We start from the raw sequence: 23,983 nt of genomic DNA on the forward strand, positions 1-23,983 counted from the left end.
AAGTTCCTCTCTATTCTTATCCTTCGAAAGGTTTTCATCAAGAAAGGATGTTGAATTTTTTTCTTTTTTTTTTCAAACAGCAGAAATTTATTTTCTCACATTTCTGGAGGCCAGAAGTCCAACATCAAGTTGTCAGCAGGGTTGGTTACTTCTGTAGCCTCTGATGGAGTATCCATCCATTCCATGCCTCTCTCCTGGCTGCTGCTGCCTGCCGGTAATCCTTGACATTCATTGGCTTATAGGCACATCACTCCCATCTCTGCCTCTGACTTCACATTGCCTCCTCCTCTGTGTGTGTGCTTCCTTCCCTATTTTCTCTCTCTCTCTTTTTAAATGTAATTTTAATGAAATATAGTCGCATACCGTAGAGTCATCCAAATTATACAACAGTTGGTCACCCTTTTATAATATAGTTATCTACTCAACACCACAATCAATTTTTGAACATTTTTATCACTCCAAAAAATGAAAATGAAAATAAGAATAGAAATAAAAGTAAAAGTGAACACTCAAAGCACCCCATACCCTCTTCCCCGTCTCATTTACATTTTTAAATTGAAATATGTTCACATACCGTACAGTCATCCAAAGTGTAAAGCAGTTGTTCACAATATCCTCATATACTTGTGCATTCATCACCACAGTCAATTTTTGAACATTTTCATTACTCCAAAAAATAAAAATAAGAATAAAAATAAAAGTAAAAAGAACACTCAAAATGGCCCATATCCCCCTCCTCCATATTATTCATTTACTTTTTGTCCCTATTTTTCCTACTCATTTGCCCATACACTGGGTAAAGAGAGTGTGAGACATAAGGTTTTCGCACTCACACGGTAACACTATGTAAGCTATGCAGTTATACGATCGCCTTCAAGAATAAAGGATACTGGATTGCAATTCAGCAACTTCAGATATTTCCTTCTAACCATTCTAATAAACTAAGAACTAAAAATGAATATCTAGATAACTCATAAGAGTTATCTGCACAATGACCTCTTGACTCCATTTGAAATCTCTTAGCCATTGAAACTTTATTTTGTTTCAATTCTCCTCCCCCTTTTGGTCCAAAAAGCTTTCTCAATCACATGATGCAGGCTACAGGCTCAATCCCAGAGTCACGTTCCACATTGCCAGGGAGATTTATACCCCTGGGAGTCATGTCCCATGTAGGTGGGAGGGTAGTGAGTTTATTTGCAGATGGCTGAAAGAGAGAGAGAGAGAGACCACATCTGAGCAACAAAAGAGACCCTCTGGGGGTGACTCCTAGGCACAATTATGAGTAGGATTAGAGTTTCCTTTGCAGTATCAAGGTTTGTAAGGGCAAGCCCTGAGACCGAGGGCTCGGCCTACTAAGCTGGTGGTCCCCAATGCTTGCGAGAATTATCAGGAAATCCCCAGTTGGGGATTTGATGTTTCCACATTTTTTCACATTCCCTCAAGGGGGCTTTGTAAATACTTTTTATTCTCTGCCCAAATTACTCTGGGTTGTAGTGGTGCTTCATGCTAACCTGTACCAACTAACAAAGTCGCTCTCCCTAGTCAGGGTTCCATATACTTAGGGCATTTGAATAAACTGGCCATACAAGTTAACTTATATAGTGTGTTACAGAAAATACAGATTTTGCACTATATAACCATCTCTTCCTTTGGTCCCACACAGAAGTCAAAGTTTTAAAACACGGTTAGTATCATCCTGTACCCTTTAGTCAGATCTACCCCAATCTCAACCAAGTCCATTTCGTTTATATCTCCAGTCGAAGTCTAATCTCCTTTTCAGCCTCTTTAGCAGTTGGTTCCTAGGGCAGTGCGACACTCACAGCTGCCGAACTCTGGTTCTGAGTCCCACAGAAAACCGAAGCTCCAGGGACTGACCACATCACACACACAAAGCTCAGAATCTCAATATTTAGAAATAACTGTTACAATTCATGAATAAATGTGACTGTTGTAAGAACTTACAATCCAGGAACCTTGATATAAGCCTTCCCCTTATAGCCAGTGCTCCCAGATTTAATTCTCAGAGTTAACACATTGTTATTTGTCTATGTTAGTGAGGCATTATAATGTTTGTCTTTTCATTTCTGGTTTATTTCACTCAGCGTACTGTCCTCATGGTCCACTCACTTCGTTGCATACCTCATAACTTCATTGCTTCTTGCTGTTCCATCATGCAAAAACATTCTTCTTTTTTTACTTTATTTATCGAAAAATTAAACAAATAAAAATACATTTCAAACAAAACAAAGCAAAGGATTAAGAAAAAGAAATAACCTGAAGTAACTACTTTGCTTCCAACATGTTCCTACCATACCCCAAGAAAATTAACAAACCATAACTGAACAATGGAATAAGAAAAATAATCTAAAATAACTACATTGCTTCCAACATGTTCCTCCCATTCCCCAAGAAAATTAACAAACCATAATCAAAGGCATAAGAAAAACCAGATAACCTAAAATAATTACATTGAAGCTAAGTTTTTTTAAATGCAATAACTTTTTTTTTTTACTTTATCAAAAAATTAAAAAAAAAAAAATTCAAACAAAGCAAAAGCAAAAACATTCTTATATTTGTACATTTAATCACACACATTGACCACTCTGTTTCACTAAGTTATACAGTCCTAGCCTTTATCTTCTTTCTTTATTTCTGGTGTCATACTGACCTGTAACCTTCCTCTTTCAACTATATTCACAGTCATCTTTCTTCAGTGTACTTACAATATTGTGTTACTGTCACACAATATTGTGCTATCCATTTCTGGGTCTACACAATCCTTTAGAACATTCTATACACCTTCCATATCAAATGTCCACTCTCTACTGTCTTTTTATTTCCTGATGTCTTCATTTCTACACTCTTCTCCAGCCCTCTCTCTCTTGGCTTTTCCTGTCTGTCTGTAGCCCTCCCTTTAGTATTTCCTATAGGGGGGCGTCCTCTGTTCACAAACTCTCTCAGTGTCTGTTTGTCTGTAAATATTTTAAATTCTCCTCATTTTTGAAGGAAAGTTTTGCCGGATGTAGGATTCTTGGTTGGCAGTTTTTCTCTTTTAGTATCTTGAATATGTCATACCACTGCCTTTTCTCCCCTATGGTTTCTGCTGAGAGATCCACAATTAGTTTTATCGAGCTTCCCTTGTATGTGATGGATTACTTTTCTCTTGCTGCTTTCAGAATTCTCTCTTTGTCTTTGACAGTTGAAAAAGTGATTAGTAAGTGTCTTGGAGTAGGTCTATTTGGATCATTTCTGTTTGGAGTATGCTGTGCTTCGACCTGTAATTTTTTTTTTTAGGTCTTTCATAAGAGTTGGGAAATTTTCATTGATTATTTCCTCTGTTATTCCTTCTGCTGTTTTTCCCTTCTCTTTTCCTTCTGGGACACCTATAACACATATATTTGTGTGCTTCAGGTTGTCCTTCAGTTCCCTGACACCCTGCTCATATTTTTCCATTCTTTTCCCTATCTGTTCCTTTGTGTGCAGGATTTCAGATGTCCTGTCCTCCAGCTAACTGATCCTCCTTTCTTCTGCCTCTCCAAGTCTGCTATTGTATGTCACCATTGTGTTTTTCATCTCTTCTGTTGTGCCTTTCATTCCCATAAGTTCTGCCATTTGTTTTTTCAAGCTTTACAAATTCTTTCTTGTGGTCACCCAGTGTCTTCTTTATATTCTTTATCTCTTTTGTCACATTCTCTCTCACCTTGTTGATTCCATTTAAAATATTTGTTTGAACATCTGTAATTTGTTGTTTCAACTCCTGAATCTCTGCTGAATGTTAGTTTCTTCCTTTGACTGGGCCATATTTTCCTGTTTCCTGATGTGCCTTGTGATTTTCTGCTGTCTTGGCATGTGGTTTCCTTGATTGGTTTATTCTGGATATTGTTTTCTCTCATTTGCTTAAGATTTTCTTGTTGGTCGACTTGGGTCTTTATTTTTTCTTTGTTTCTTTCCCTGGCCATTTCTCACATTGGCTCTGTCCCCCAATGTTCTTCCCTAAATCAGGTGCCCAACGTGGCCTGCCACAGGGATGAGAGATAGGCACTGGGCACCCCAGAAAGTTCACTGTGTGTGGTAATACACATCTGCTGGCTTCCAGTGGTGCTGTTTTCCACTAGCTTGCAAGACCTGGGTTTGTTTTGGGTCCCTGCTTTAACAGTTGGGTCTTCCCTATTTCTCAGCCAAAAGCAGTGCCAGGTTTCCATACTGGATATATAGACCAACTCCTGTGTTCCTAAGAAAGGGTCCTTGCACTTTCCAGACTGTCCAGCACATGGTACTGTTCAGTAACTTAATTGTCCTCAGTGGCTGCTCTGCCTCAGAGCATGGCTGCCGGCTGTTGCTTTCCTCAAGGGTGGGGGCAGGACTTTCAGACCCAGGGCTGCAAACGCGTCTCCATCTGCATTTTCTCAGTCTCTCTGTCCCTCACTGATCTGGGCTTTGAAATGTCCTCCCTTGTCCCGGGTCTTCAAACAGTGAGGGTATTTTTCACTGCTGTGAGATTTTAAAATCTGTGTCCCTGGTGGGAGGGGTCCTGTCTGTTGTTTCTGTGTCTTTCCCACTTGGAGACCAAGTAAGGGGAAGGGGAGGAGACTGGCTGGTCTGGGACAGAAAATTTCTTCTCTTCAGTTCGGCATTTGCAGGGTCTTACTACAGTCTACATCCTCCTCCAGAGTTTCAGACAATTCACAACTGCCCCTTTTTTTTTTTTTTTTTTTGTATCTTCTGGAGAGAAGTTTTTAGTAGCTGTTTACATTGCCATGTTGATGATGTCACTCTCAGCATGTTGAGTTTTGTCAGATGTATTTTCTGCATCACTCAAGATGATCATGTGGTTCTTCACTTTGATTTATTGATGTGGTATATTACATTAATTGATTTTCTTGTGTTGAACCAGCCTTGCATATCTGGTATAAATCCCACCTGGTTGTGGTGTATAATTCTTTTAATGTGCTGCTGGAAAGTGAGATCATGTGATGAAAGTGAGGTACATGATGATGGGTTAGAAGTTTGAGGAAGATGGTAATGATCTGAAATCAATTTCCTGGATAATTTGAGATGAGCCACAATAGGATTCTCAGGCAATGTTTAAGATTGAGATTAGTGACTGTCACTGTAGAATAGTACCTGTATGCCTGGTTTTATGATTTTTTTTTTCTCCCCAGTAGTGCTGAACTGTCTACGTTTTAGCCAAGGGGAAAACACAGAATTGGAATTTTGATAGTCAGAAAAACAAAAGACCATGGCCACTGTGGTGGTTTGGAGCTCTGTACCCCAGAAAAACATGTTCTTAAACTTAATCCATTACTGTGGGTGTGAAACCTTTGTAAGTAGGACCTTTTGATGGGGTTACTTCAGTTAAGGTGTGACCCAAATCAGTCCTCTTACTGGGGTCCTTTGTAAGCAGAATGAAATTCAGATAGGTTGAGAGAGAGCCACAGGAAGCAAGAAGCTGAAGGTCAGTGGAACCTGGAAGAGAAGGGAGAGGCCAGGAGAGGCCACTGTGTGCATTGCCATGTGACAGTGGAGCCCAGGGCCAAGGCAGCCAGTCCCAGAATGCCAGTTTTCAGAAAGAAAGCATCCCCTTGATGAGACCTTGGTTTGGACCTTTCCTGGCCTCAAAACCATGACCTAATGAGTTCCAATTGATTAAGGCAGCCCATTGCATCATATATGCTTGAGCAACAAGAAAACTGAAACACATACTAATCTGTAAAAATAGGAGTAGTTTGATGAGGAGATGGCAAACTGAAAAACCTGTTGAAGTCCAGAAACAGGTGTGAGAGTAATTGAACCCTTGAGCGGAAAGTGGGATGTTTCTGCTAGTGCTCTCTGAGGTGTGGAACAGATCCAGGTGATAAGTTTCAGGGTTAGGCATTGGAAGTGGGTGACTAAAATGAAGTGGAGAAGAGACCAGAGAGCATAGGACTTAGGGTGGAGGGACAGTGAATAAATGCCAAAATTGTGAGTCAGTGAAGGAAATTACCCAGAAATTCCAGCTCTGCCATGTCTATCCTTGTGTCTTGTTCTAAGTATTTAACATTTATAAGCCTTAGTTTATTTATCTGTAATACAGTAATAATACCTGTAAAGTAATAATAATACTTATCTTATAAGTGTCTTGTGAGGATTGAATTAATATACCTAGCACGATGTGTCTAACATAGCAGTGTTCAAAAAATTGTAGCTGTTATTGATTTTTTTTAAACTCAAAGCATTTTATTGTGGACAATTGTTAATGAATACAAAAAGGAGCGAGACTAACATAATTGTTCCAGCAAAACAAACCACTCCAAAATTTAGTGACCTCAAAACAATCACATTAATTATCTCTCACAATTTCTGTGGGTCAGGAATTGAAAAGGGCATCAGCTAGATGATTGTGCCGGTTTGAATGTATTGTGTCCCCCAAATGCCATTAGCTTTGTGGTCTTGTGGGGCAGACGTTTTGGTGCTGGTTAGATTTGCTTGGGGTGTGCCCCACCCAGCTGTGGGTGATGATTTAGATGAGATGTTCCCATGGAGGCGTGGCCCCGCCCATTCGGGGTGGGCCTTGATCAGTGGAGCCATATAAATGAGCTGACTCAGAGAGAGGGAGCTCAGTGAGTGCAGCTGTGAGTGATGTTTTGAAGAGGAGCAAGCTTGCTAGAGAGGAATGTCCTGGGAAAAAGCCATTTTGAGGCCAGAGCTTTGGAGTGGACGCTGGCTGCCTTCCTAGCCAGCAGAGGTTTTCCGGACACCATTGGCTGTCCTCCGGTGAAGGTACCCGATTGCTGATGTGTTACCTTGGACGCTTTGTGGCCTTAAGACTGTAACTGTGTAGTGAAATAAACCCCCGTTTTATAAAAGCCTATCCATCTCTGGTGTTTTGCATTCTGCAGCATTAACAAACTAGGACAATGATTCTGGCTGCACTGTTGCGGTTGCAGTGAGATAGTAGCTAGAGCCAGAACACTGGGGGACGAGCAATTGGGGCTTGGCTATGTGCGTATCTGTCTATCCACCTATCTGTCCGTCTGTTTGCCCGCCTTCCTGTCATCTGATCCAACAAATCAACCTCCCTCCCTCCCTCCTTCTCTCTCTCTGTCTCTTTTCACGTCATCTCAGGGCCTCTCATGTAGCACTTGTGAGTTAGTTTGGGCTTTTTCATATCTGGCATCCTCGAAGCTGTATCACCTTTTTTGACCTAGCCTTGAAAGTCACATATCGTCAGTTCCACCATTCTTTATTGGTTGATCAGCCACTAGAGTCAGCCCAGATTCAAGGAGAGGTGATACAGAGCTCACCTCCCAATGGGAGGAGTATCAAGAATTTAGATAAATTAAAACTGTCACAGTAATAAACCCCGATGTACTTGTCACCCAGTTTCAGCAGTTATCAACATTTTGCCAATCTTGTTTCATCTATCACCCACTTTTTCTTTTCTGAAATGTTTTAAAGTAAATCCCAGACATTATATCATTTCAACTTTAAATACTTAAGTATCTCTACCAGATAAAAACTTTTTATATAACATTCATACAATACCATTATATACCTAGCAAAATAATTCCTTAATATATCTAATATTCAGTTTATGTTCAGGCTTCTCTATTTGTCTTAAAACGGTCATTTTTAAATTTTTAATTTATTCTAGTCAAGATCCAGACAAGGTTTATATATTGCATTTGTTTAATATGTTTCTTTTTTTTTTTTTTTTTAATTCAGTTTTATTGAAATATATTCACAAACCATACAGTCATCCATGGTATACAATCAACTGTTCACAGTATGATCATATAGTTATGCGTTCATCACCACAATCTATTTCTGAACATTTTCCTTACATCAGAAAGAATCAGAATAAGAATAACAAATAAAAGTGAAAAGAGAATACCCAAACCATCCCCCCATCCCACCCTATTTGTCATTTAGTTTTTACTCCCATTTTTCTACTGATTTTTTTTCAATTTTTTAACTTTGTTTATCAAAAAATTAAAAACAGGCAAACAACAACCAAAAAAAACCCACAACATTTCAAACAAAGCAATGGATTAAGGAAAACAAATAACCTAAAATAACTATTTTGCTTCCAATATTTTCCTACCATACCCCAAGAAAATTAATAAACCATGTCCAAACAGAGGAGTAAGAAAAACAAATAATCTAAAATAACTACATTGCTTCCAACATGTTCCTACCATACCCCAAGAAAATTAACAACCCCTAAGAAAACAAAGGAATAAGAGAAAAAAAAAAACCTAAAATAACTCTATTGCTTCCAACATGATCTTACTATATCCAAGAAAGTTTACAAACCATAATCATTCCTGAGCATTCCCATAACATTGAGATTACCCTCCATAGTTTATCTGTTCTTATTAGATTATCATTCCCCCTCCACTAATTGGTATCTCTAGGTCCCCTACATTCTACAGTATAAAACATTGTACATTTTTCACAGAATTCACATTAGTGGTAACATACAATATCTCTCTTTTTGTGCCTGGCTTATTTTGCTCAGCATATGTCTTTTTTTTTTTTTTTTTTTTTTTAAATCTTCATTTTATTGAGATATATTCATATACCACGCAGTCATACAAAACAAATTGTACTTTCGATTGTTCACAGTACCATTACATAGTTGTACATTCATCACCCAAATCAATCCCTGACACCTTCATTAGCACACACACAAGAATAACAAGAATAATAATTAGAGTGAAAAAGAGCAATTGAAGTAAAAAAGAACACTGGGTACCTTTGTCTGTTTGTTTCCTTCCCCTATTTTTCTACTCATCCATCCATAAACTAGACAAAGTGGAGTGTGGTCCTTATGGCTTTCCCAATCCCCTTGTCACCCCTCATAAGCTACATTTTTATACAGCTGTCTTCGAGATTCATGGGTTCTGGGTTGTAGTTTGATAGTTTCAGGTATCCACCACCAGCTACCCCAATTCTTTAGAACCTAAAAAGGGTTGTCTAAAGTGTGCGTAAGAGTGCCCACCAGAGTGACCTCTCGGCTCCTTTTGGATTCTCTCTGCCACTGAAGCTTATTTCATTTCCTTTCACATCCCCCTTTTGGTCAAGAAGATGTTCTCCGTCCCACGATGCCAGGTCTACATTCCTCCCCGGGAGTCATATTCCACGTTGCCAGGGAGATTCACTCCCCTGGGTGTCTGATCCCACGTAGGGGGGAGGGCAGTGATTTCACCTTTCAAGTTGGCTTAGCTAGAGAGACAGGGCCACATCTGAGCAACAAAGAGGCATTCGGGAGGAGGCTCTTAGGCACAACCATAGGGAGGCCTAGCCTCTCCTTTGCAGCAACAGTCTTCCCAAGGGTAAAACCTGTGGTAGAGGGCTCAACCCATCAAACCACCAGTCCCCTATGTCTGTGGTCATGTTAGCAACCATGGAGGTGGGGTAGGCAAATACCCCTGCATTCTCCACAGGCTCCTCAAGGGGGCACTGCATCTTTTTTTTTTTCCTTGTTTTTTTTTTTTTTTTTTAACTTTCCCTTCTTTTTTGAATCAACTGTATGAAAAAAAAGTTAAAAAGAAAACAAACATACAATAAAAGAACATTTCAAAGAGACCATAACAAGGGAGTAAGAAAAAGACAACTAACCTAAGATAACTGCTTAACTTCCAACATGTTCCTACTTTACCCCAAGAAAGTTACCTAATATAGCAACATTTCTGTGAACTTGCTCCTACTATATCCATCAGAAATTAACAGACCATAGTCATTCCTGGGCATCCCCAGAACGTTAAATAGCTTATCTGTTCTTCTTGGATTATTGTTCCCCCTTCCTTAATTGCTCTCTATTGCTAGTTCCCCTACATTCTACATTATAAACCATTTGTTTCACATTTTTCAAAGTTCACATTAGTGGTAGCATATAATATTTCTCTTTCTGTGCCTGGCTTATTTCGCTCAGCATTATGTCTTCAGGGTTCATCCATGTTGTCATATGTTTCACGAGGTCGTTCCTTCTTATTGCCGTGTAGTATTCCATCGTGTGTATATACCACATTTTATTTATCCACTCATCTGTTGAAGGACATTTGGGTTGTTTCCATCTTTTGGCAATTGTGAATAATGCTGCTATGAATATTGGCGTGCAGATATCTGTTCGTGTCACTGCTTTCCGATCTTCCGGGTATATATCGAGAAGTGCAATCGCTGGATCAAATGGTAACTCTATATCTAGTTTTCTAAGGAACTACCAGACTGACTTCCAGAGTGGCTGAACCATTATACAGTCCCACCAACAGTGAATAGGAGTTCCAATTTCTCCACATCCCCTCCAGCATTTGTAGTTTCCTGTTTGTTTAATGGCAGCCATTCTAATCGGTGTTACATGGTATCTCATTGTGGTCTTAATTTGCATCTCTCTAATAGCTAGTGAAGCTGAACATTTTTTCATGTGTTTCTTGGCCATTTGTATTTCCTCTTCAGAGAACTGTCTTTTCATATCTTTTGCCCATTTTATAATTGGGCTGACTGTACTATTGTCATTGAGTTGTAGGATTTCTTTATATATGCAAGATATCAGTCTTTTGTCAGATACATGGTTTCCAAAAATTTTTTCCCATTGAGTTGGCTGCCTCTTTACCTTTTTGAGAAATTCCTTTGAGGTGCAGAAACTTCTAAGCTTGAGGAGTTCCCATTTATCTATTTTCTCTTTTGTTGCTTGTGCTTTGGGTGTAAAGTCTAGGAAGTGGCCACCTAATACAAGGTCTTGAAGATGTTTTCCTACATTATCTTCTAGGAGTTTTATGGTACTTTCTTTTATATTGAGATCTTTGGTCCATTTTGAGTTAATTTTTGTGTAGGGGGTGAGGTAGGGGTCCTCTTTCATTCTTTTGGATATGGACATCCAACTCTCCCAGCCCCATTTGTTGAAAAGACCATTATGACTCAGTTCAGTGACTTTGGGGACCTTATCAAAGATCAGTCGGCCATAGTTCTGAGGGTCTATCTCCGAATTCTCAATTCGATTCCATTGATCTATATATCTATCTTTGTGCCAGTACCATGCTGTTTTGGCAACTGTGGCTTTATAATAAGCTTCGAAGTCAGGGAGTGTAAGTCCTCCCACTTCGTTTTTCTTTTTTAGAGTGTCTTTAGCAATTCGAGGCATCTTCCCTTTCCAAATAAATTTGATAACTAGCTTTTCCAAGTCTGCAAAGTAGGTTGTTGGAATTTTGATTGGGATTGCATTGAATCTGTAGATGAGTTTGGGTAGAATTGACATCTTAGTGACATTTAGTCTTCCTATCCATGAACATGGAATATTTTTCCATTTTTTAAGGTCCCCTTCTATTTCCTTTAGTAGAGTTATGTAGTTTTCTTTGTATAGGTCTTTTACATCTTTGGTTAAGTTTATTCCCAGGTACTTGATTTTTTTAGTTGCTATTGGAAATGGTATCTTTTTCTTGAGTGTCTCTTCGGTTTGTTCATTTCTAGCATATAGAAACATTACTGACTTATGTGCATTAACCTTGTATCCCGCTACTTTGCTAAATTTGTTTATTAGCTCTAGTAGCTGTATCGTCGATTTCTCAGGGTTTTCTAGATATAAGATCATATCATCTGCAAACAATGACAGTTTTACTTCTTCTTTTCCAATTTGGATGCCTTTTATTTCTTTGTCTTGCCGGATTGCCCTGGCTAGCACTTCCAGCACAATGTTGAATAACAGTGGTGACAGTGGGCATCCTTGTCTTGTTCCTGATCTTAGAGGGAAGGCTTTCAGTCTCTCACCATTGAGTACTAGCTGGCTGTGGGTTTTTCATATATGCTCTTTATCATGTTGAGGAAGTTTCCTTCAATTCCTACCTTTTGAAGTGTTTTTATCAAAAACGGATGTTGGATTTTGTCAAATGCTTTTTCAGCATCTATTGAGATGATCAATTGATTTTTCCCTTTTGACTTGCTAATGTGTTGTAATACATTGATTGATTTTCTTATGTTGAACCATCCTTGCATGCCTGGAATAAACCCCACTTGGTCATGGTGTATGATTTTTTTAATGTGTCTTTGGATTCGATTTGCAAGTATTTTGTTGAGGATTTTTGCATCTATATTCATTAGGGAGATTGGCCGGTAGTTTTCCTTTTTTGTAACATCTTTGCCTGGTTTTGGTATTAGATTGATGTTAGCTTCATAAAATGAGTTAGGTATTGTTCCATTTTTTTCAATGTTTTGAAAGAGTTTGAGTAAGATTGGTGTCAGTTCTTTCTGGAAAGTTTGGTAGAATTCCTCTGTGAAGCCATCTGGCCCTGGGCATTTATTTGTGGGAAGATTTTTGATGACTGATTGGATCTCTTTGCTTGTGATGGGTTGGTTGAGGTCTTCTATTTCTTCTCTAGTCAGTCTAGGTTGTTCATATGTTTCCAGGAAATTGTCCATTTCCTCTACATTATCCAGTTTGTTGCCATACAGTTGTTCATAGTATCCTCTTATAATTTTTTTAATTTCTTCAGGATCTGCAGTTATGTCACCTTTTTCATTCATTATTTTGTTTATATGGGTCTTCTCTCTTTTTGATTTTGTCAGTCTAGCAAGGGGCTTGTCAATCTTGTTGATCTTGTCAAAGAACCAACTTTTGGTGATATTTATCCTCTCTATTGTTTTTTTGTTCTCTATGTCATTTATTTCTGCTTTAATCCTTGTGATTTCTTTTCTTGTACTTGGTTTAGGATTGGTTTGCTGTTCATTTTCTAGCTTCTTCAGTTGATCCATTAGTTCTTTGATTTTGGCTCTTTCTTCCTTTTTAATATATGCGTTTAGTGCTATAAATTCCCCCTTAGCACTGCTTTTGCTGCATCCCATAGGTTTTGGTATGTTGTGTTCTCATTTTCTTTCGTCTCTATATATTTAGCAATTTCTCTTGCTATTTCTTCTTTAACCCACTGATTGTTTAGGAGTGTGTTGTTTAACCTCCAGGTATTTGTGAATTTTCTAAGTCTCTGATGGTTATTGACTTCTAATTGTATTCCATTGTGGTCAGAGAATGTGCTTGGAATAATTTCAATCTTTTTAAATTTATTGAGGCTTGTTTTATGTCCCAGCATATGATCTATTCTGGAGAAAGTTCCATGAGCACTAGAAAAGTATGTGTATCCTGGTGATTTGGGATGTAATGTCCTGTATATGTCTGTTAAATCTAATTCATTTATCAGATTGTTTAGGTTTTCAATTTCCTTCTTGGTCTTCTGTCTGGTTGATATATCTATAGGAGAGAGTGATGTGTTGAAGTCTCCCACAATTATTGTGGAAACATCAATTTCTTCCTTTAGTTTTGCCAGTGTTTCTCTCATGTATTTTGTGGCACCTTGGTTGGGTGCATAGACATTTACGATTGTTATTTCTTCTTGCTGAATTGCCCCTTTTATTAGTATGTAGTGGCCTTCTTTGTCTCTCAAAACATCCCTGCATTTGAAGTCTATTTATCTGAGATTAATATTGCTACACCTGCTTTCTTTTGGCTGTAGCTTGCATGAAATATTTTTTTCCATCCTTTCACTTTCAGTTTCTTTGTGTCCCTGTGTCTAAGATGAGTCTCTTGTATGCAACATATTGATGGTTCATTTTTTTTGATCCATTCTGCGAATCTATATCTTTTAATTGGGGAGTTTAATCCATTTACATTCAACGTTATAACCGTGAAGGCATTTCTTGAATCAGCCATCTTATCCTTTGGTTTATGTTTGTCATATTTTTCCCTTCTCTCTATTAATATCCTTTATTGTACCCATACCGAATCTCTTTAGTACTGAACCTTTCTCCAAGTCTCTCTGTCCTGTCTTTGTTTCTCTGTCTGTAGGGCTCCCTTTAGTATCTCCAGTAGGGCAGGTCTCTTGTTAGCAAATTCTCTCAGCATTTGTTTGTCTGTGAAAAATTTAAGCTCTCCCTCAAATTTGAAGGAGAGCTTTGCTGGATAAAGTATTCTTGGCTGGAAATTTTTCTCACTCAGAATTTTAAATATAACGTGCCACTGCCTGTTGCCTCCATGGTGGCGGCTGAGTAGTCACTACTTAGTCTTATGCTGTTTCCTTTGTATGTGGTGAATTGCTTTTCTCTTGCTGCTTTCAGAACTTGCTCCTTCTCTTCTGTGTTTGATAGTGTGATCAGTATATGTCTCGGAGTGGGTTTATTTGGATTTATTCTATTTGGTGTTCGCTGAGCATTTATGATTTGTGTATTTATGTTGTTTAGAAGATTTGGGAAGTTTTCCCCAACAATTTCTTTGAATACTCTTCCTAGACCTTTACCCTTTTCTTCCCCTTCTGGGACACCAATGAGTCTTATATTTGGACGTTTCATATCATCTATCATATCCCTGAGGTCCATTTCGATTTTTTCAAGTTTTTTCCCCATTCTTTCTTTTATGCTTTCATTTTCCATGCTGTCATCTTCGAGGTCACTGATTCATTGTTCAACTTCCTCTAGTCTTGTACTATGAGTGTCCAGAATCTTTTTAATTTGGTCAACAGTTTCTTTAATTTCCATAAGATCATCCATTTTTTTATTTAGTCTTGCAATGTCTTCTTTATGCTCTTCTAGGGTCTTCTTGATTTCCTTTATCTCCCGTACTATGGTCTCATTGTTCATCTTTAGTTCTTTGAGTAGCTACTCTAGGTGCTGTGTCTCTTCTGGTATTTTGATTTGGGTGCTTGGGCTTGGGTTATCCATATCGTCTGGTTTTTTCATATGCTTTATAATTTTCTGTTGTTTTTGGCCTCGTGGCATTTGCTGAACTTGCTAGGGTTCTTTTAGGATTTATAGACCAATTGAAGTCCTTATCTCTAATTTATCAGATCTACAGCTTCGTGGAGTACACTTTCTCTAATTAACCAGCAGGTGGCGTCCACAAGCCACCTATTCTCCACAAGCCAGTTCTCCCCTGCTTAGCCTTTTTGGTGAGTGGGGGAGTGAGTCTTGTGGGGTCCAATTGGTGTACCAAGCTTGCGTGTGTAGTTGGTGTTGCCTGCCCTGTATATGGGGCGTGTTTCTGGGCAGTCAGGGAGGGGGGGGGGTGGCTCTAACAATCAAATCTCCCTGGTGAGCCTAGAGTTTTAAAGCTGCTGCAATAGTCTAATCCTTCAGTTCAGTCCTGCCACATTTTGTCTCTGCCACTGACCCACAAGTCCTTGGTATTGGCGTATGGCTCCTGAGACTTGCAAGTGGACCCCTCTTCCAGGCCGTGCACCCCGGGTCCTCTGTTGAGGGATGACTGTGCTATGTCACAGGTGAGTGCCGTCCCCCCAGGGCAGTTCTGGGATGCTGGGCTGTGTAGGGAGGCTCCCAGTCTCCTGAAATGATGGCTGAATGGGGGTTTGTTTATTCACACTGCTCTGCCTTCCCAACTCTGGGACAATCAGCTGAGGTTGCAGGGAAGGCTAATGTCCACGCCCAGTTTTATGATGTGTGCCTGTTATTTGAAGCACTTCCGTCACACTGGGTTGTCTGGGGCAGTTCTGGGCTATGGGGCTGGCGATGGGCAGGAGTGTTTCCTGTCCACCAGGAAGATGGCTGTGAGCGGACACCCCCCTTTTCTTGGGAAGTTGTGGTGTTTAGTGAATTTTCTCAGCCACTGGATTATTGCGTTTTGTCTGAGAGCTCTCCTAGTTCTGCTCTTGACTTGACCTGCCCAAATAGTAAGTCTTTGAAGCTTTCTGTATTGGGCTTCTTAGAGTAATTGTTTTAGAAAAAGAAAAAAGGATTAAAAAAAAAAAACAAAACAAAAAAAAAAAACGGGCCCTCCTCAGAGATCTAATGGGTTATTGAATTGCTAAGAGACAAAGCAACCAGGGCCATTAAGGAAAGGTCCACAGGGCAGAGAGATCGGCTTTTCTTTTGGATTTGCATATGCGCTTCAGGGCCCTTCCCCTTTCTATGTTCACCAGAACTCCAAAAATCCTCCGCTTTTATTTTGGAGTTTTTCGTGTTGTTTTTTTTCTATGCCTGTCTCCTCTCTGCTGGGCTGGCTGCTCTCAGATTCTCTGGTGTCTGGTCTCAGTCTATCTATGGTTGGATTTTGGATCAGTAGAATGAGTTTCCGATAAGGGCTGCCACTGCAGTTCTCCCTTCTCCTTCCCGGAGCTGACAGCCCCTCCTCCCCCGGGACTGAGCCTGGCAGGGAGGGGCGCGGGTCCCCTGGCCGCAAAAACTTACAGATTTCGCTGATGTCAGCAGTTCCACGTTTTCATGAGTGTTGTATGAAGTATGCCCAAAGTCAGATTGCTCTGTGGTGTCCAGTCCACGCAGTTCCTGGCTTTCTACCTACTTTCCTGGAGGAGTAACTAAAACATACAGCTCACCAGTCTGCCATCTTGCCCCCTGGGTTGGCTTTTAACAGTGGGTTAATATGTTTCTTAAATCACCCTTTCTTTTTCTGGAAATTTTATCATTTCCAACAGTTTTCACTTCATGATCTGGTTTAACATGTTCCTCTGTCCTCTGTATTTACTGTAAGTTGGCAGTTAGAGTCAAAGGATTAATAAGATTCAGGTTTCATTTTGCAGGGAGGAAAGGCAAGAATACTTAATAGATAGGTGTTGTATATTTCTGTCTGGAGACACATAATGTCTCATTATCTGTCTTTTTTTGATGTTGATATGTACTAATGATTCTTAGTGGTTGCCAGACAGCAGTATTCTAATTCTAGCTTTCTTCCTTCAGTCCTTCATTTGTTAGTCACATTACTTGCATAAAGTAAAACTTTCCATTAGTGAATATTTTGTTTTCCTGGAAAGGTAGGATGATGATGTTTGACTCTTTCTCTTTATTTACTGGTGTTCAAGTGAAGAGTTGATTCCTTCCTCCAAAGGTAGCCTTTTATTTTTTTTTCTTTTTTTTCGGTATTTTTATGAATGGGTTCTAATCCATTTATGTTGCTTGTCAATGATAATTTGTCCCACTGTGTTGTACAGTCCTATGGATTTTTTTTTTTAATTTTTATTCTAGTAACACATATACAACCTAGAATTTCCTCTTTGAACCACATTCAGGCCCATCTTGACCATTTCCTGTGCCCAACCTGGAATCAGATATAGCTCTAAAGATTGTGGGATCTTTTTAATGGAAAATGATATTTGATGATCACAATCTCGGCTCTAGGGGTGCTTATTACTACAAGTTTTGCCTTTATTTCTTGGTCTTTTCTGTAGACAGAGCTTGTATGTATAGTGTGTGTGTGCAAATGAAATACATAATGAGTTTATATTGATACTTCCAGTTCAAGTTCAGTACTATAGGTTTTAACTTAATTCATTGATCTTACACTTGGATCTTCTTTCATATATACCCGAAATCCTGATTCTCAAGAATATCAATATATTTACTTATTTGCTTTGTCTCACAATACACATACAGCACTCTTAGGAAAAAAAAGTAAATATATCACTAAAAATGATTATTGTAAACAAGTTAAGATACTGTTAAAGTTCTTTTTATACTTAGGATACAGTGCACTAGGGATTCAGTGTTTGAAGTTTGTGTTTGAAATATTCCTCTCTACTTGATTAGTTCATTTGTTCATTTTGCTTTTGATTTTTTGAAATTTCTTTTAATGTATTTTTTTCTATAATTACTTCAAATATTTACATGCTTCCAAAGACAATTTTCCCCAAAAAAGGTACATTTAGAGTAATCTGGCTTCTCTCTCTGCCGCTGTTCCTGTTCCCTTCCTTCCCCCATAGATAACCATTTTTATTATATGATTTATTTCTTGTTTTTTTTTTTAATATAAGCAAAGTTGTATACATATTTGTATCCTCCCACACATAAACATTTGTATAAATATGCACACTTTTCTCCACCTTGCTTGTTTTGGTATTTAACAACATGTTCTGGAGATCAATCCATAGCAATAGATAGAGATTTTCTTATTTCCTTGTACAGGAAACCATTGCATATTCCACAGTATAGATATATTATTGTTTTATTGAACCAGTTTCCTATGATGGACATTTGGGTTGTTTCCAGTCTTTTGCTGTTTTAGATGTGACAGTATGAATAGCCTTTTATATATATTTTTATGAAGTTTGGTGAGTTTATTTTTGGGGGTAGAGTCCAAAAATGGAATTGCCACGTCAAAGGTAAACGTATATGTAATTTAACTAGATACCACCAAATTCTCCTGTATAAGACTGTACTGTTTTGCATTTCCATTGACAGTGGATGAGAGTATCTCTTGTCCCACAACCTTACCAACAGAGTATGTTGTCAAATCTTAAGTCTTTTGCTGTGTAATAGTGTCCTACCTATTTCTTTATCCCTATGCTATTTTATTTATGGAAGAAACCTGCTTATTCTCCTGTAGAATTTCTGACATTCTGGATTTGACTGATAGCATCCTAATTGTGTCATTTAACATGTTCTTTTATCCCATGTATTTGCTTTAATATTGGTTTGATTAGATAACAGTTCACTTCTTTAGACAAACTACTTCCTTAGTTGATGCTTTGTCCTTCCTGTACTTGACATCAGGAGACTGAAAATGTTGTCCTAAGTTTAATGATGTTAAGATTGGTTATTGGGTTTAGGTATTTTCTGAATACTTGCAGTTTCTGTTTACTAACCAATAATTTTAGAGATTGATAAGACCTAGGATGAGAAACTGGCTTTAAAAAATTGCAAAGAAGGCTTGGGCTTCTGTGGACTTCTTTTCAATAGTTCTTTTCAAGTCACTGTTGGGAAAGCTGTGAAATTCTCATATTTGAAGGTGGATATTTTGAATCCCACACCAACACTGGACCATGGATAAACAGATGTACAACACTTATGCTTATAAAATATTCTTAATGTGTTTATAATCAGGTTTGTCTTTATTCTCCTACGATTTTTTAGAGTATGTAATACTAGAAAGAATCACTTTACTCATTCTTAATAATGCAGAGGAGTTGTGTATCAAATTAGTTTCAGAGAAATACTGTTTTCATGTTCTTAGGCTTGAAGAGTTTAAAAGTCATGTTTGTAATACTTGGTAAGTAATATGCTAAGCCAGTATCAGCATTTAATACAAAATTTGCTGTTCTCTGTTCTATATTGGAATTAGAATGTGAGCCCCATTTGTGAGGCTGATTAGATGTCTGTGCTATAAGCTACTTTGTTGAAAGGTGGTGTCATTGTAAAGCAGTTCAGGTGACCAGCTAATATTGTAGCTAGGAAACTCTAGATGTTTATTTCTATAAATTCTTTTTGTTAGGTCGGTCCAATTTCTACAGAAAAGGATCTGCAGACAGTACCATGGGGTTATAACTCTAGCTGCTGGTATTCTGAAGTAGGCAGGGAAAGGGGACCGAGGAGTCATACACACTACACACACTTTTTGACCTGTTTTCCTGACAGTGTTGACTTTATGATTTCTCACAAATCTGAAGCCTCCCTTCCCTGGTTCAGGTTCTCGAAAGAGCAAAAGTCTGGTATCCTGCGGGTTGAGAGGGTGGAGAGTATGTGGGTTCGTAATACTTATGCTAACTTTCAGATAATTCCTGTTTTCAGCTCCCTGCATTCACCTGCTTTCTGTAGGGCATCACTTTAGTGCCTCTAGTTCCTGAGTCTTTTGAGTTTTATCAGGCACATACGCTTGGTTCTCATTAGTACATCTCTCCGTGAACACTTAATTTTTACTTCATTGTCCCCTCTGCTAGGTCGTTTACCAATGCTCCATCCACTTTCTTTGTTCATAAATTGTGGTTAACGATTACAGATAATCAAACATCCATGTGTCCATAAAGGTATAAATAAGAGTAGTCAAATCTCATGCAGAAAAATTCTAAATAATTTATGTAGATACTTTGCTCTTAAGGAGGTGGAGCCCCACCCCTTAAGCATGGGTGGCACATAGTGACTTTCTTTCAGAGTACCTTATGTAAAGGGAGAAAAAAAAAAAGTAACTATAGTGGAAAAACCTGACAAATACTAACTCAAGCTAAGTGATGTAGGTTAAGATAATATGTATCCTTGATATGGTATGATGGGAAAGACACTATGACCTTCTTCCCAAAACATGTTACCCAATCTAACCATGAGAAAAATGGCAGACAAATCCTAATTGAAGGCCATAGTGTACAGTGTATATGAGTCCTAATTGAAGGCCTTATGCAAAATGCTTTACTACTCCTCAAAATTGTAAAGATTACCAAAAATAAGGAAAGTCTGAGAAACTTCCAAAACCAAAAAGAACCCAAGGGGACATGATGACTAAATGTAAAGTGGTATCCTGGATGGGATTCTGGAACAAAAAAAGGACATTAGGGGAAAACTGAGGAAATTTGAATAAAATATGGACTTTGGTTAACAATAATTTATGGTTATGGTTCATTAATTGTAAAAAAATGTACCATACCAATGTAAGATGTTAATAATAGAGGAAACTGTGCATGGCATATATGAAACTCTGTACTATCTTGGCAGTTTTCTGTAAATCTAAAACTGTACTAAAGTAAAAGTTTGCTTTAAAAAGATCAATTAAAACATATCCTATTTCAACAAAATATGGATTGAAAGCAGGGACTTGCAGAAATATTTATATACCAGTGTTCAAAGCAGCATTATTCACCATAGTCTAGGTGGAAGCAACCCAGAAGTCCATTAGCAAATGAATGAATAAACAAAATGTGTATACGTAAATAAAACATTTTCAGCCCTTAAAAAAAGCATTAAAATTCTGATACGTGCAACTGCATGGATGAACTTTGTAAGCAGCATGCTGAGTGAGCAAAATCAGGGCATAAAGGGACAGATATTGTGTGATTCCACTTGTATGAAATAGCTAGAATATGCAAATATAGAGACATAAAGTAGACTAGAGGTTACTAGTGGGTGGGCAGCTAGAAGAGGGAATGAGGAGTTAATACATAATAGGTGTAGGTTTTCTGTTTAGAGTGATGGGAAAGTTCTGGAAATGGATAGTGGTGAGGGTAGCATAACATTGTGAATGTGATTAATCCCACTGAGTTGATGTGCTTCATTTCTGTTCACTTACATGATCCCAAATGATTTTTCGGCAATGTATTCTCTGTCAGCTTGGCAAATTTTGAAATTTCAAAATACATTTCCTGTCCAAATTATTTATAATATAACAATATGCAGTAATAATAAATAACATTTATGGGCATGTAGTATGGATCAGCCACTATACTAAGTGCTTTATGTGTATTCATTTAAGTCTCACAACTATGTGTAAGTGCTAGTATGATATGTATTTCACATATAAGAAGACTGAAGCACAGAGGTGAAGAAACTGGCCTAGGTCACCCAGGAATTGACAGAGCTGGTATTCCAGCCCAAGCAGTCTGACTTCAGAACTTGTGTCCTAAGTATTTTTAATGGTTTTAAGCTTTATTCAGCAGATCTTAACAGAAATTGTTTTAGCTATTCCATTAATAATAATGTCCAGAAGTCCAGATTTCTTTATCAGATGCCATGTTGGCAGTTGTGCTGACCAAAATTTTTGACACATTCTATTCAGGGAATATAAATAATAAATAGGTGTTCTGATTGGAGAATTGTCTAATGTAAAATTGGATATTAAATGGGTATGAGATAATTTTTTGTAATGAATAGAATTAACAGTTTATTTGTGGGGTTTGGAGTTTTTTTTATTTCTGGGAGATATCCATTTAATCTGTTCTAAAGTTGGAACTTACCTTATGTCTTCATGATTCATTTGTTTACTATATAATATTGAAAAATCTTAAAGGCATGGAATGAGTTTTTAAAATCTGTCTTTGTATTTCTCTCAGCACTTAACATAGTTTCTAGGCAAAGCAGATATTTAGCATAAATCTGTTTTTCTGGAAAAGATAGGCTATATGGGCCTAAATGAATAAATATATCAGTGACAGCATTTGTTGAATAAATGAGCTATTTAACCTTATATCACACCCAGTATATCATTGGCAGAGATGGAGGAATTCAAATAAATATTTTTAGTAACTTGTTTTTACTGCTAAGGAATCTGAATTTTTTTTCCTGCATCTTTTCTACAGAATACTTCAAACTTTGTGCAGAAAACTCAGACTTCCTGAAACTTTTAATTTTCGTCACTTAGCACACCTAACCCCAGGCTTTGTTGGAGCTGACCTGATGGCACTCTGCCGCGAGGCAGCTATGTATGCAGTAAATAGGGTCCTCATGAAGCTTCCGGAACAGCAGAAGAAAGACCCTGAGATTGAAGGTTTGTCATCTGAAGGAGTCCAGGAAGAAGGAATAAAAACTGAGCACACTTCTAAAACACAGGTAAGGCTTTCTTTAAGTACCTTAAATTGTCCTTTAAATGTTCTTACTTTGTGTCATCTTGCAATCAAAAAAATGTAAATATGATTGAGACTTGTGATTTCATGTTGTATTTAGTAATTATATATAGTAATTTCAGTTATATCCAAAATGTTTGTAAATCCAAAATTACAAATTTAATTTTTTTAGTTTCTTCTGACTAAATTCATTTTACAATAATGATTATAACTTTCTAGAGCAAAGGTTGGCAAACTATGACCATCCTCTGGCCACCTGTTATAGTGAATTAAAGTTCTATTGCAACACAGCCATGCTCATTTGTTACATATTATCTATTTCTGCTTTCCCTCTTCAATAGTTGAATTGATTACTTGCAACAGAGAACATGTGACCCACAAAGCCTAAAATATTTACTGTATGGCCCTTTACTGAAAAAGTTTGCTAATGCCATAAGAGAAATGGACATTTAGTTATATTTCCTGGACAGCTTTTGGTTAGTATAGATTAAAATAGTCTGCTGACATAACCGTAATCGTTGTCCCTAGCTGCAAATAGCTCTGGAGGACAGTTAGCTGTGTGAGAGTCTAAGATCAGTATTAAATTTTGGGGTTTTGTGACTCATGGAAACTCAATATAACATTTATATGCTTTGCACAGGGAGGTTCTGTATATTATAAAATCTTTGAAATAAACTTTTTATTATATAAGTTATTATATAACTTAATAACAAAACTTATGTAACTTCTGAAATAAATACCATTTTTTCCCATTTTATAATTGAAGGAACTAAGCTTAAGATGTGACTTGACCAAAGCCACACAACCTGTTATATCAGAGCAGGGTCTTCTGTTTTCAAATCATTTGTTTCTCCCTTACTCATTTGGAGCCACTTACTTCTGTTAATAATATTATTAAATGTAATAGTCGAATAAACAAATAAACCTGTTCCTATTATAATACTACATATAAATTAGGATTTTATAAATTGAGTAACTTTTCAAATGTACCTAGTTTTCCATTAATATTTTTACAAAACCTTTTTTTTTTTAATTTTTTTTTTACTTTGTATTTTGAAATAAATTCAAACTTACAGGAGAGTTGCAAAAACAATACAAACCCCATACACAGAACTCCAGCACACCCCAACCCCCCTCCACCGATGCCGAGATCCACCAACTCTAACATTCTGTCACTTTACCATTTCTTTCTTTCCCTCCCTATCTATCATCCATCATCTATTGCGCTGTTTCCTGAACATATCAGAGCAAGCTGCACACATCTTGAACAAATAATATAATTCACATATACATTTCCTGTGAACAAGAATATTCATTTATGCAATCACCTTAAGTGTAGTTAAGCAGTTCAAGAAATTTAACATCGATATAAAGCTTACATTCTACATTTCATTTTTTTCTTATGTCCCAATTGTGTCCTTTTGAGTCTTTTCTCCTCCATTCCCAGATCCCATCCTGGATCATCTTTGACATTTAATTGTCACTATCTATCCAGACTGTCTTTTTTTTTTCAATTGTGGAAACATATATACAGCATAAATCCTCCCATTCCAACCCCCCCCCAAGCATTCCATTTAGTGGGATTAATCACATTCACACTGTTGCAATGCTATCACCTTCCCACCATCCATTACTAGAAATTTCCCTTCACCCCACACAGAAACCCTACACTCATTTCTTATTAACTCCCCATTGCCCCTTCCCCACTTCTTGTAACCCATACTCTTCATCCCTAT

At 37.7% G+C, this 23,983-nt stretch overlaps 1 protein-coding gene across 5 annotated transcripts in view; it reads left to right on the top strand.

Annotated features, from left to right (window-relative positions):
- NVL (nuclear VCP like) overlaps positions 1 to 23,983 on the top strand; it is a 185,241-nt gene that overhangs the window by 66,282 nt on the left and 94,976 nt on the right. For all 5 annotated transcript variants that reach the window (XR_005214811.1, XM_037823031.1, XM_037823045.1 and 2 more), the window contains one exon: positions 21,984 to 22,233. Coding sequence is in view for 4 of the 5 variants with exons in the window: in XM_037823031.1 (XP_037678959.1) it covers positions 21,984 to 22,233 (250 nt within the window). In the remaining variant the exon portion in view is untranslated. The remainder of the gene's footprint in view (positions 1 to 21,983; positions 22,234 to 23,983) is intronic.

The sequence above is a fragment of the Choloepus didactylus genome, chromosome 2 (assembly GCF_015220235.1).
Source record: "Choloepus didactylus isolate mChoDid1 chromosome 2, mChoDid1.pri, whole genome shotgun sequence".
In the NCBI taxonomy this organism is placed as follows: Eukaryota; Metazoa; Chordata; class Mammalia; order Pilosa; family Megalonychidae; genus Choloepus; species Choloepus didactylus.